The 14,635-nt window shown below is 42.9% G+C and overlaps 1 protein-coding gene and 1 non-coding gene across 8 annotated transcripts in view; one reads left to right on the top strand and one right to left on the bottom strand.

Moving 5' to 3' along the window:
• The window catches only part of ARHGEF3 (Rho guanine nucleotide exchange factor 3), a 315,821-nt gene that overhangs the window by 35,100 nt on the left and 266,086 nt on the right, over positions 1–14,635 (bottom strand). For all 7 annotated transcript variants that reach the window (XM_043441932.1, XM_043441929.1, XM_043441928.1 and 4 more), the window contains one exon: positions 8,004–8,111. In XM_043441932.1, the coding sequence (XP_043297867.1) occupies positions 8,004–8,111 (108 nt within the window). The remainder of the gene's footprint in view (positions 1–8,003; positions 8,112–14,635) is intronic.
• Positions 1,721–1,827, top strand: LOC122425246. Its single transcript, XR_006264781.1, has one exon. It is a non-coding gene; the product is annotated as a U6 spliceosomal RNA (small nuclear RNA).

Raw genomic sequence — 14,635 nt, forward strand, 5'->3', positions numbered from 1 at the left:
TTTTTTTTTTTTTTTTTTACCACTGAGCCACCAGGGAAGCCCTGACTATGGAGGATTTTTATTTTCATATTCATACTTCTCTACATTTATTTTCCAGATTTTCCATAATAAAGAGATAGTAATGAAGGGAAAACACAATCAGCAGACAAATGTGCAAGACCATGAACACTGAGTCAGAAGTGGTGCTATCAACAAAATCACAGTATGGTATCCAGTTCAGATTAATGCACATTAAAAGCATGGTAAACGGCACTAGACCAATTCACAATCCTGAAAGATCTAGTATGAGGACAAACCTTTTTTTCGTTGGGAGACATTCTGAGTAGAAGTGAATGATAGCTGAAGAAAATATTTGTTTCAGGTGTGGAGAAAATATCGTACACTTTGCTTAGTGCCAGCCAGGAATTAGGAAGTCTTCCAGAGCCTTGGGCAAGCGCACAATAACGCTAAAGGTAAAATATTCCACAGGCTGAAATGGAATGATGACTCTCGCTATCACATAAGCAAACAAAGCATAAGGAACAGCAGTGAGGCAGGATGCTCCAGACTGAAAATCTGGTTATTACTTTTAGATCCTGGCAAACTGCAGGCTTTCTTAGGACCAAACTGACTTTATAAAAGCCTACCACAGCAGACGCATTGCCAAACCCTAGAGGATCCAGCTCTAGCATGACTGGCTGCATGACCTTGGGCACATTCAGGTTTTTTCCCTATAAAGTCCTGGTGAAACCTACCCTGCAGAGTTGAAAATGAGGCTATGAATATAAAGGACCTTGCACAGAACTTGGCTCATTGTAAATACCGAACTAATGAAAGATAGGACGAGATGTAAAACGACAAGCTTGAAATTGCAATAGTCAACTATTACGATAGTCAAACTGTTATTCCAGCAACAGCAGAAACTCAGGAGTTCCCTTTAACATGGAATACAAGTTAGTCCTCAGCTACAGTCTTCCTTCCAGACAGGCAGTTTGGCTTCTGCTTTTCTTCCCACACTTCTTCCTCAAACCTCATATGTCCTTTCTCCCTTTTACCCTCATCATCTCTGAGCCATTTCAGACCCAACAGGAGCCCCTGCACCCTTGCTCAGAGAGGGAAAGAAATATGACTATGAGTTTAGAATTAGTATGTGAGAACATGGAGAAGCAATTCTGGCCAAGACAGATATACATCAAAAGTAAGAGGCTTGATGCTCAATGTCACTAATTATCAGAGAAATGCAAATCAAAACTATCATGAGGTATCACCTCTCACTGGTCAGAATGGCCATCATCAAATTGTCTACAAACAAAAAATGCTGGAGAGAGTGTGGAGAAAAGGGAACCCATCTATACCACTAATGGGAACTAAAAAGAGAACCACTGTATGATCCAGCAATCCCACTCCTGGGCAAACTCTCAGAGAAAACCAGAATTCGAAAAGATCTGTTCACCCCAATGTTCATTGCAGCACTATTTACAACAGCCAAGACATGGAAGCAACCTAAATGTCCATCAACAAAGGAATGAATACAGAAGATGTGGTACATATATACAATGAAATATTACTCAGCCATAAAAAGAATAAAATAATGCCACCTGCAACACCGTGGATGGATTTAAGTCAGAGAGAGAAAGACAAATATATGATATCACTTATATGTGGAATCTTAAAAAAAATGACACAAATGAGCTTATTTACAAAACAGAAACAGATTTATAGAATTCAAAAACAAACTTATGTGCTCGCTTCGGCAGCACATATACTAAAATTGGAACGATACAGAGAAGATTAGCATGGCCCCTGCGCAAGGATGACACGCAAATTCGTGAAGCGTTCCATATTTTTATACGTGTAAATCTATTGCTGGTTCGTGTCAATGTATGACAAAACCCACTGAAAAAAAAATAAATAAATTAAAAAAAAAAAAAAGAGTCTAACTAAAACAAAGACCAGCCTTTGAATATAATATAGAAAAATGATGAACGTGTGTGCATCATTTCCATTGCTTAACTATTACCCTGTTAAATAAAGTAACAATTTCTGAAACTTAAAAGTATAATAAAACATTAATTTTATCAAAAATATTTAAAATAAACAAATATAATTTTAAAAATTAAAAAAAACAAAAACAAAAAACAAACTTATGGTTACAAAGGGGAAATGTGGGGGTAGGGGACAGGGGTAAATTAGGAGTTAGGGATTAACATATCCACACGACTCAACTTTAAGATGAAGGATTCTCAGGGCCTGTGGAGAGCAGTGAAAATAAGTGTGTGTGCCTGGGGAAGAACTGGGGTTCCATTCAAGGGGGAGGATTCACTGTGAGCTCAGGCCAGGGTGACCTGCCCAGCCACTTGATCCCGGGTGCCTGGCTGAGTGTGCTGTGCTGGAGTGAGGGTCTTGAATAGAAACTTCCTTTTCTGTTGTTATTCAACACAAAGCTAAAAAGGCTGAAATATATACTGTGAAAATTGTTTTAACAAAACATCAGATCCCTCCTTTGGCTTTGCAGATTTTTAAATAAAATCATATTGAACTAAAAAAAAAAAACATATAAAATAATCAACAAGGATCTACTATATAGCACAGGAGATTCTACTCAACATTCTATAATAACCTACATGGGAAAAGAATCTGAGAAAGAATGGATATATGTACATGTCTGACTGAATCACGCTGTCATACACCTGAAACTAACACAGAACTATAAATCAACTACACTCCTATAAAAAAAATCAGAGGTCTAACAGTGATATCAGATGGCTCAGATTTGTGGTTTTCTATAATGGCAGAAAAATGCAAACTACTAAAATGTTCAATGATAGAAGGGTGATTGAATAAACATACATCCTTTTGACAAAACACTATATGAACCCATTATCTCTTAAAACTAGAGATAATGAAAAAGTTTAATAACAAGAAAAAAGGTCCTTATACCATGAGTTACTTTATATGGTTAAGACAAAAGCAAGTTAAAATAGTATGATTATAATTTTGTTTTTAAAAAGTACAAATGCAAGTATATATTAAGAGTAAAAGAAAAGACTGCCCAAGTATATACCAAAATATTAATAAAAGTTTTTTGGTGATGGGAAGATGGGATTACAAGAACTTTTATTCCCTTTTCTGACTATGATGTTATATAATCAGAAAAAAAAAAAGCAAAATAGAAGGCACTTTAAAAAATAGGAGAAATGTCATTAAAAAATTCAACATAAGTACTTAATGACATAAAATATTTACAACATAAATATCCATTAATAGAAGACTGGTTATATAAAATAAATCACATCATGTTGAAATAATATATACTTAGTCAATTAAGATCATATTCTCTAACTGTGATATAACATTTCCCTTAAGCCATAATAGAACTTTCATCTAGCTAAGTGACAAAGGGAGGGGGAAAAGAAGAGATGAACAAGAAACAGCAGGTAAAATGCACGAAAAGACAAAAACAAAAGAAAATCCAATACAAAAAGCATTAAAAGAAATAAATAGAAATATTTAACTTTAGTAAAAGGTACAAAACCTTCAGGAGATGAAGAGGAACCTTTATATACCTAACTGTGCAGCTTGGAAATATGTGAAGCAAAGATCAATAGAGATGCAAGAGAAACTGGTCATCCACAGACCCTGGGGGTGGCAAGGGGGAAGTATAAATCCAAAGGTAAACAGATAACACAAAGATAAGGTTGGCAGACTGTGAGTAACCCCAAATTAGGCTCAGTGTTTAAGCTTCATAGACAGACCTAGAATAACACTGAAAGGAAATTGTAAAATATTAACAGGGGTTGTTTGGGAGTGGAATCTTTCTCTTTTCTCTTTTCTGTATTTTTCCATAATGAACACCCACTTTTACAAGGGAAAAGAAACACAGTTCAAAGAGAACAGAGGGCTCAGTTGCTGTGTAGGGAACACAGCATCCCATAGCACACCCGGGACTCAGCCCAAATGAGCCCACCAGCCATGCGGCTGTGACGGGGGAGGCGGCCTCGGAGAGAGACTGACCGGCCAAGGCAGCTCGCCTCCCGCCTTCCTCACTGCACACGAGGGGTGAGGGCACACACGCCCCCTCCAGAGCGGGGCAGTCCAGGGAGGGCATTTATAGGCACAGAGGGATCCGGATATCTGTGCTCCAGTTGACCAGCAGCGCTAACCTCCCCGGGCAGAAGCGGACGCAGCGCCATGCAGTCGGCGCTCCCTCTCCGACCTCCACAAATGCCGCCTTTGTGCTGGGGCCCAAGACCGGGGTCCACAGGGGCACGGGGTGGGGGTAGGGAGGAGGCCACAGAGAACAAGTCCTGCAGTGTCTTCCTGAACTGTGGCTCCAAGGACCACTTACGTTTGCGACACGGCCCTTAACCTTTTTGGAAGAGGCTGCCAGCCCCGAGCTCTCCTGACGCCCTCCTGGGAAGCCAGAGGGAGGCCTGCTCAGTGTTCTGTTCCTGTGCAGTCCCTCAGTCGTGTCTGACTCTTCTCGACTCCATGGACTGCAGCACGCCAGGCTTCCCTATCCATCACCAACTCCCGGAGTTTGTTCAAACTCATGTCCGTTGAGTCAGTGATGCCATCCAACCACCTCATCCTCTGCTGCCCTCTTCTCCTTCTGCCTTCAATCTTTCCCAGCATCAGGGTCTAAGTGTTCTACTATTGATTAAAGCATTGGGTTTGGGCCTAAGTCATCTCTTCTCCTACGATAAAAGGAATGTACCCTGAGAGGCCGAATGAGTATCTCTAAAGGCCAGGAGCCAGGGGCAAGGATACTGCCACAGAGAAGCAAGCTGCTCCATTCCAGCACTGTGCTGTTTTGGGAAGTTAGAGAAAAAGAACACACACCTATGGGTAAGGAATGAATGACTGCCGAGAGGTTTGGAGCCACCCTGTGGCTTCTTTTTCTGTCTCTCCCATTTTAGAAGGGGCATCAGGACCACCAGAGGCGGAATGAGGAAGGTTGTGAAGTTGGCACAATGAGTACTCCCTTCAGGGCCCCCTCCCCCATCCTCCCTGCTCCTCAGGCTACATCAACATCTATCCCGCTCTAGCTGGGGAAGGAAGCAATAAAGCCAGGAGGCAATTATTGGGATGCTAGGACTGAAAGTAATTCTGCAGAATTTGCACTGCATGTGCCAAGGTGACTTACAGGGAGATAGGTGGGGGCAAGATGGCATACTCCAAGCTTTGCAGACCATCCTGCAAACGAGGCTGTCTAACTCTGCATACAACCTCAGGGGCGTATTTCCATTTATTGACCCCCACCAAAGACACACTCACAACATAAAGACACTGTCCAAGTTCTCTCTGTGTTTGTGGACATAACCATTATGAATCATTATTCTGTTTCTGTCTGGTTGTTTCTGCCCAATAAACAGAACCTGGGATTAGCTCTTTATCCTGGTATTTTAAACAAGTTAAGTTAAAAATTATTTTGCCAAAAAAAATCTTTGAGGTTTTAGAAACCAATAACCACATGTCAGATCCAGCCCCTCAAGTCTGGCCTCAGTCTGCTGGATTTCAGACATGGCTCAATTTCTCTTTGCCCCAGTGCTCTAGGTCAGGGCAAATTTGCAAAGTGATTAAATATTTCCTGCAGTGTTCCCTGTGTGGGATCTGTGTAGGGTAGAAATAAGAGAAAAAAATGAAAGGTTTCCTGGCGAGCCAAAGGAAAGATTTTGAAGGAATGACAATGGAAGATGCACTTTGGGTTGGGGCTGGGAGGCGGTGAGGAGGCATAGACAGCGCTCTCCCGGGAACCGTGAGCACGAATGTGGAGCCTGCAGGCCAGGCAAGCTGATGACGCTGAGGGAAGAGGCCAGGTGTTGGGAGGATAGCTGGGAGAAGTGGGGACATCAGTAGGTGAATGCTGACTGGCCACTTAGGTACGGCTCATAAGTGCCATGTGAGAACACAGGCCCAGCACTTCTAGGCGTTCCAATTCCTCAAAAGAAGCCAGAAGTTCAGACAGTTACGAGGACTCTTTTGATTTCTAAATGTGAGCTCAAAACAACGTGCAGCCAAAAACACAACCGAGGGCCAGATGTGACCAGAAGGCAGCCCTATCTAGGATGTAAGTGGCATGAAGGTAGGGGGTAGAGCCCGCCTAAACACTTGTGGCGTGAGCAAGGCCCTTCCTGGGGCACAGGGTGGACTGTCCTCGGAGAGACAAGGGGAAGAGATGGCGGGCAACACGGAGACTGTAATCAAGGGAGGAAGTAACTCCGGTGACCTCGAGCCACCACCACTGAAATGGAAAGGAAAGGGTGAAATGGCAATCGACAGGCTGAAGAATTTTTGAAAAGCAGAACTCAGTGAAAGACCAGATGTGCGGGGCTAGGGCGGTGATGAATCTTCCAGGGGAAGCCTGTGATGAACTTGGCCAGAGGGCTGAGAGACGTCACCAGGGAGAGAAGGTAAACACATTTTTCTTCATGAGCTTCAAAGCCCTTCATCTGGCTCCCCAGGATGACCTTATTTTTTTTTTTTTTCCTCCTCTGTTCTCCCACAAAGGGGATCAGGGGATAGTCAGGAGCCCAGAGGTTCCAGCACAGAGCCAAGCCTATAGCTAATGAGATGAGGTATTCATTCAGGAGAAATATTAGCAGAGCTAAGAGAGGAATGCGCAGGGCAGGGGACGAGCACTGAGGGTGGATAGGAAAGAGGGGGGAAGAGTTTCGGCTGCTTGGTGTGGCACCAAGGACAGGAGCGGGTGAGGGAGACTTCAAACAGCTCTCAAATCGTTAGTGTTCATAGCTTCGGACATGCCTTGGGTGCTGGCCCACAACTTTCTTAATGACTCAGAAAGTCAAGATAAAAAATATCGCTAAGCAAAAGTATTCAGGACACGTAAGGAACTGAAGGACTCAAGTCTACTCAGCTGAACAAGGTGAGCCTTTTCATGATATGAAAAGGATTTTTATCACACTGGGTGCCCAAGGCCTTTGGAGAAAGGAAAAAAACAAAAAAAAAGCTCAATTTTCACTTTAAAAGATAAACTTTATCAGGAGTTTATGAACAAGAACTACAACTACCTGTTAACCAAAGAATTTTTACAGTAGCTAATATTTACACCTTAGCTGGTTAGGAAGTCAGTGATTACGAACCAAGGGCCAAGGAACCATGCTAGGTCCTCTAAATGTACTACCTCTTAAGTCTTTACAGTGATTCTCTAGAGGAGCTGGTAGCACCATCCCCAATGTATCCACATGGAATAACACAAGACCTAGAGAGGTGTGGCATTACCCGCTCAAGGGGATAAGCTCTTTGAGGGACAGAGTCAAGGCCAGAAGTGAGATACTTCTACTCCCAGGCCCTTTTCCTCAGTCAGTGAGCAACAAACATTTTCTCTAACGGGTCCAACAGTAAATATTTTTGGTGGTGTGGGCAATATGGTTGGGGTCACAACTACTTGACTCTGCCTTTGTAGGGTCATGGCAGCTACAGACAACACATTGACATTTAGGCACGCCTGTGTGCCCGCACAACTTCAGCTACAGACACTGCAATTTCCAATCATCTTCATGGGTTATGAGATATTCCTCTTTGGATTGTTTTTCCACAGCCAATTTAAAAGGCAAAAATCATTCTCAGCTCCAGGGCCATAAGAAATGAGTGGGTGGACTGAGTTTCTCCTCACATGCTGCTAGACTCTAAGCCACTCGTCGAAGCCACTAGACTCTCTTGCCCTCCATCTGAGGTCAGGTGCTGGTCTCCTTGGGAGGCCCATAGATATTTTAGGACCAAACGGATACCTATGAAAGTACATCTGGATGGGGTCTCTGAAACAGAACTGTGAGCAAAGACCCAACAGAGATGATGCCTCCAGTTACACCTTGAAAGACTCTGTCTGACACCAACTTTAAAACATCTCTTTCTCTTTCAGTCTGATCACTTGCTCTCTTCTACTCAAATAATAAGCATTGATTTAGGTCAGACTGAAACCAGGGGAGGTTCTGGCTGGACAGAGGTGTCTCTTCCCACACAACAGGGTTTTTTTTGCAAACATGAGCCCACCGTGTCCTTACCTGCAGGGTTTGGCTGAAGCGCTTTAACGGCGTGGCCTTCACAGGTGGGATGAGGTTGGCAAGGGATGTGACTCTGGAAAGAGGTTTGACTCGTTTATTACTGGGCTCCTAGGGTTAAAAAAAAAAAAAAAAAAAGGAAACTGTCAAGGTCAATTCCAAAGAGAATGTAACTCCACCACACAGTCATGTCTCACTCCATGAGCTGCCGGCTGCATACCACTCTGTAGAATGGAAATGGTACCCATCTCATTCCTGCTGTGTGAAGGTGTCTGGTGAGCCAGGGAAGGGTAAATAGTCGGGGTGGGGGGGGGATGCGGTCAACAGAGGCAGTGTCTGAGCAGACCGCAAATAGGCAAATTCCTTCACCCCAACAGTGTCTGCCGGCTTTTAAATCAGAGGCTCGCACTTAGGAGAGTCACTCTCTCCAACCCCTCCTGCAGACAAAAGCTGCCTCCAATTTCCCATCCAATGACCTTGTCGGGCGGTTGTCTTTTGATGCTTCTGGTTTCATCTTTTTAAAAAACCTTTTCTCCACCTTGCCTGAAGCCACTGTCCAAATTTCTAATATGCAATGGCTTTTCTAGAGCACAGAGACTCACTCTTTCTTTTAGTACACCAAATTTAAAAAAACATTTTAAAGAAGTTATTCTATTACTAGGCTGTTAAGAAAGCCTCTTTGTACCTACAGTATATTTGAAATGCACATATTAATACTTATAACAACTAGACAGCAAAAAGAAAATATACAGAGAGAAAACCCTACCATGAGCACTAGTTTTTATATTATACCTAGCCACAAGTTATGAAAATTATCACCACATAAAACATGTGCAAATCCGCAAGTTATCCCAAACCAAACTGATCGGTGGGGGAGCCTACCTAAACCAATGACTCTGCAGATTACAGTTACATAAATAAAAACAAGAGGCTGTGGATAAGAGAGGGATGACAGACAAAACACTTGACAAAGAGAACGGTTACCCTTGTCTTCCTAAGCTCCATCTGACCTGCAGGAGATGCTGGACAGCACATGAAGACACCAAATTTTGATGGAAAAAGCCACACTTGCCAGTGGTTGTGGTGAAACTCAACCATTTCCAGAGGGAGCCTCAAGGTGTTCATCTTTCTTTTTCAGCCATTGCCTTCAAAGTTTTGAGAGTTAAGATTCTCCAGAATATCCCTGCAAGGTGTTTTGAACATAGTAGGTGCTTGGAAAAATCTTGCCTGAATCTGGAGTTCTGCTGAGACACTCTCATGTCATTTTATGCCCTTGGCAGCCTTAGAAAACAGAAGATTCCTCTGAAACAGACCCAACCTTTCTGGCAAACAGAAAAAATCTAAAGGCTGTTTAAAAAGCACAAAACAATTGCACGATGTAGCCAGGAGTGACTTCATGGTTCCTCAAAGCAAATACTTTTCCAAGACGGAGAATGCATCCGAGCTGCTGGGGACTTCTCCAGTCTCTTGGCATGCTGAGCTGAACAGACAGAAGGCAACTCTCCGAACATCAGGAAGGCTTAGTTCCAAAGTGCAAAGGATGAATCTCTCAACACAAGAGATATCATATTATAATTACGTAAATGCTGAAGACAAAGTCCGATTGCCCCTCTGTTTCCAGGTGACAGTGCCCTTCAAGGATGCTCCCTGTCCAGTGCCTGGCTCCTGAGTATCTGTGCCCAGAGGAGGATTTTTAAAATATTTTTTACGTCAGAGCTGCACCACCAGCAGGCTTACTGAATAGACACACACACACACACACGCACACATGCACACACACGCACGCACAGTCTCTTGAGCATCCCCTGAATTTTTCTAAATGGCTCCTGCTCTGGCTGGAAATGCCAGAGTTTTGATATACCACCTTTGGTGGCACAAACTGCATTGCAGCAAGTGAGAAGAAGAGGGCTTTCCTAGGGGAGCAGGATGTGGTCTCATTTACTTCTGCCATGTACCTCAGAGCCTGTTGACTCCCAGGTCTCTGATTTATTAATGGTTAAAGCTCCCAGGTCACAGGTTCCATATCAAATTGGAGAGGTTGAAGGGCAAACGCCAACTGGGTTATCTTGCTTTAAAAAGAGAGCAGGGAGCCTTGCATGCTTGGCGGGAAGATTCGGCTTTGTTTCACTTGCTGTGTCATTTTTCTAAGGCTCCGCTGACTCTGCTGCCCATTTTACATGAGCCGGTCAGCTGTGTGTTTTCTGCACTGCTGTAAGAGGAATGCACAGTGCAAATGTCGGCCCCTCTGCAGCTTGTGCCCAGTGTTGCTACATGAGATTGTAATTAAAACTCCTTTCCGAAGGCTTCACCCATTTGGAAGTAAACTCTGGGCTGCTCTCTGGCAATGTGACATTCCCAAGTAATGAAAAATCGAAACAGAAACCATTGCTGCACGATGTACTTGATCCCGCAAAGTGGGCAGGTGCAATTTCAAACCAGAACATTTACAGGTCATTAGATCTATGGAGAAGGCTTTATGCCTGACCCACAAGAGTGAAGTATGAATTATGGTGTTCTCCTTGAGGGCTTCAGTGAGAATAGGAGATTAAAAACATTCTTGGCCTAATTTGATTTTTCTTTTCCATTTACTCAGTATGTCTCCAGCTACATTTTACTGCTGTCTAAAAAGAGCCCTCAGGGAAAATGTTTCCAGATTCCAGTTAAATAGCTGTACTGAAAACCAGCAAATACAATTCCAGGGATGCTTTTAGGCTTTATAGAGAGATGACAGAACACAACCTGCAGAAGCTCCCTAATCCAACAACTCAGCTGCCAAACGAAGCTGGGCAAGGTTACTACTAAACCCACTTTCAAGGGCAGACTATACCCTCACCCTGCAATTTTAAGACAGAACAGGGGGGGCATCTCACTAAAGAGGTTAAAAAGAAAAAAAAAAAGAAAAAAAGAAAAATGCAGTGTGGGCAGTATTTCTTGAATAACAGACTTGTTGCATGCTTTCCATATCTCACACCTTTTTTTTTCTTATCTTATCGCACTGGCTAGGACCATCTGTATGTCGTTGATTACAAGCTGAGAGAGTGGGTACCACAGTCTAATTCCTAATTATTAAGTAATTATTATGAAGGTTTCATCATTAAGTATTATACTTGCTAAGCGCATGGAAGAGATACCCTTTATCAAGTAAGGCAGTTCCTTTCCATGCTAAGTTTGCTGTGAATTTTTATCATGAATGAGTACTGACTTTTATCAAATATTTTCTCTTTATCTTCCTAGAGGACAAGGAAGGGGGGAAAAAGAAGGAAGAGGGTGGGAAGAGGGGAAGGAGAGGATGAAGAAAGACATACAGGTCATATTTTTCATACAGGAATTGATTCAGCAATTTTAAAAGTCTCTTGTGCTTGAATTGCAAAGAAAAGAGAACAAAGCACTGCATGTAATTTTATTTTTAATGTGAGATTTCATTAAATATATTTTAATAATCCTTCCCTAGGGGATACAGTTTTTGTCCTTTCCTCATTTTTCCCTCTAAGAGATAAAAGCCAAAGCACAACATATGCAATGTAAGAAAATGCCTATCATATCAATATAAATTGGCACTATTTTTATTCCTCCAAAAAAAGGTTCCATTCCAACAGACACAGCATACAGGAAACCACTCATTCTCCCTACACCTCATTTTTGTGGCCAGAGTGGGGTTGGAGAACAGTGGAAGGGTCTTCCACATCACCTCTGAAGCTTCCCTGACACTCTGGTTTTACTGAGTCACAAACATGGCCCAGGAGGGGCCAGATATGCAGCCTTTAATGTAGAACTGACCACTCCTCTGCAGGGCAACACTGCCCTTGGATGCTCTACCTCTGGCCAGGAGCTAGGGAGAGGTGAGAAACAACTGTGCTAACAGGTGCTTCTGTCCATGAGTTGATGGAGTAATTTTTTATTTTTTTAATGTCTTTCAAATGTTTAGAAACACCAGGAATCCTTTCTGGGGCTCCATCTGTAAGACAGGAGATGTGCTGGGAATTGCACACCCAGGCATCATGTGTCACCCACCCTGAACCCTCTAGGAGGCTTTCATCATCCTCATGTTTTAAACAGGAAGTTTTGATCTGTGAGTGATGGAAAAGCTCTAGTAGTATTAACTAAGAATAATGAGTGCATAGTCATTGCAGGGACTCTTCTCTATGCTTTACAGATAATTAGTAATTTATTTCTCCTAACATCTCTGCAAAAGTGAAAGTCATTCAGTTATATCTGACTCTTTGAGACCCCATGGACTGTCCATGGAATTCTCCAGGCCAGAATACTAGAGTGGGCAGCCTTTCCCTTCTCCAGGGGATCCTCCCAACCCAGGGGTTGAACCCAGGTCTCCTGTATGGCAGGCAGATTCTTTACCAGCTGAGTCACAACGGAAGCCCAAGAACACTGGAGAGGGTAGCCTATCCCTTCTCCAGGGGATCTTCCTGACCCAGGAATCAAACCGGAGTCTCCTGCACTGCAGGCGGATTCTTTACCAACTGAGCTATCAGGGAAGCCCAACATCTCTGCAAGGTAGCCACTATTGTGATTATCATTTTAAAGACAGGGAAAGCAAAAAAATAAAATAAAATAAAGACAGGGAAAGCTAAAAAAAAAAAGATGGCTAGGATTTAAATGTAGGCAGGCTGGCTCCAGAGCCCATGCCCTACTTTAGGGATTGGTGATGTTTTTCAGTGAGGGGACAGATGGCCAAACGTTTCAGACTTTGAGGGCTGTCTAGCCTCTGTCACAACTATTCATCTCTACCATCAGCCATAAACAGTATGTAAATAAGTGAATGTGGCTGTGTTCCATTAAGCTTTCATTTATAGACACTAAAATTCAAATTTCATATAATTTTCACATGTCCCCAAGTATTATCCTTCTGCCTTTTTCAACCATTAAAAAATAGAGAAACCGTTCTTGAGGGCCTGAGGCCCCCTCTTTTTCCCCCTGTTCATTAGAAAAAGGAATATGAGTTTTGTTGGAGATTCTCCAATTTTCAATCAAGTATTTTGCTCAGTAGAGGACACTACGGAAGATTCTAGCATTTTTTAAAAAATTTAATTGGAGGCTAATTACTTTACAATATTGTGGTGGCTTTTGCCATATATTCACATGAATCAGCCATGGGTGTACATGTGTTCCCCATCCTGACCGTCCCTCCCACCTCCCTCGCCACCCCATCCCTCAGGGTCATCCCAGTGCACCAGCCCTGAGCACCCTGCCTCATGCATCGAACCTGGACTGGCGCTCTATTTCACATATGATAATATACATGATTCAATCCTAATCTCTCAAATCATCCCACCCTCGCCTTCTCCCACAGAGTCCAACAAACTGTTCTTTACATCTGTGTCTCTTTTGCTGTTTTGTATATAGGGTCATCATTACCATCTTCCTAAATTCCATATATATGTGTTAATATACTGTGTTGGTGTTTTTCTTTCTGACTTACTTCGCTTTGTATAATAGGCTCCAGTTTCATCCACCTCATTAGAACTGATTCAAATGTATTCTTTTTAATGGCTGAGTAATATTCCATGGTGTATATGTACCACAGCTTTCTTATCCATTCATCTGCCGATGGACATCTAGGTGCTTCCATGTCCAGCTATTATAGACAGTGCTGCGATGAACATTGGGGTACACATGTCTCTTTCAATTCTGGTTCCCTCGGTGTGTATGCCCAGGAGTGGGATTGCTGGGTCATATGGCAGTTCTATTTCCAGTTTTTTAAGGAATCTCCATACTGTTCTCCATAGTGGCTGTACTAGTTTGCATTCCCACCAACAGTGTAAGAGGGTTCCCTTTTCTCCACACCCTCTCCAGCATTTATCGTTTATAGACTTTGTGAAAGCAGCCATTCTGACCAGCGTGAGATGGTACCCATTGTGGTTTTGATTTGCATTTCTCTGATAATGAGTGATGTTGAGCATCTTTTTGTGTGTTTGTTAGCCATTTGTATGTAGAAAATTCTAGAAAATTAATTTCCAAAATACTGTTTTCTAACTGTATCTTTAGTACACCAGGCAACATTTACAATGTTTTGATCCTGAGCTCTACCTCCAAGTACTACTGAGTTAAAAATCAGGGTTAGAAATCTGATTCCTTAAAAAAAAACAACTGATTTTTTTAAGATGGGGGGGGCAATACTATGTCATGCCACTGAAACAAATAGCTTAAGGGCCATTGGAAGTGGACTGTATTTGGTGCAGGGGCCAGAGCTGGCTGACCACTGCCCTGTACCACTGCTGGCTTCATATGGGTCATGTCCTGGGCCAGTGGTCTTCAGCCTCAGCCTTCTGCTGGGACATACCCAGAGATGACACTCCCAAGCAGGGCGTCTCTCACAGGCACACTCAGATAGTCTTCAGGCTCTGCCAGACAGCACTGGCTCGATCTGTACCCCTTCCTTGCAGCTGGGGACCCAGGGTCCCCAGGGAAACAGAGGGTATCTCTGACTCACCTTTTCTGTGACTGAACACTATCCTACTACATTTTATCCTCTTAGCTTTCCAAATTATCCTGAACATAACACAAACTTTCCTGGACCATTAATACCATGAAATAAGGGACATAAAATGTTATGATGCTTGGGATCTGCTTCAAAGTGATATGGGGCCAGGGAAAGGGTCTATGTAGGAAATGGCATAGAT

Source organism: Cervus canadensis, chromosome 22, assembly GCF_019320065.1.
Source record: "Cervus canadensis isolate Bull #8, Minnesota chromosome 22, ASM1932006v1, whole genome shotgun sequence".
NCBI classification, from domain to species: domain Eukaryota; kingdom Metazoa; phylum Chordata; class Mammalia; order Artiodactyla; family Cervidae; genus Cervus; species Cervus canadensis.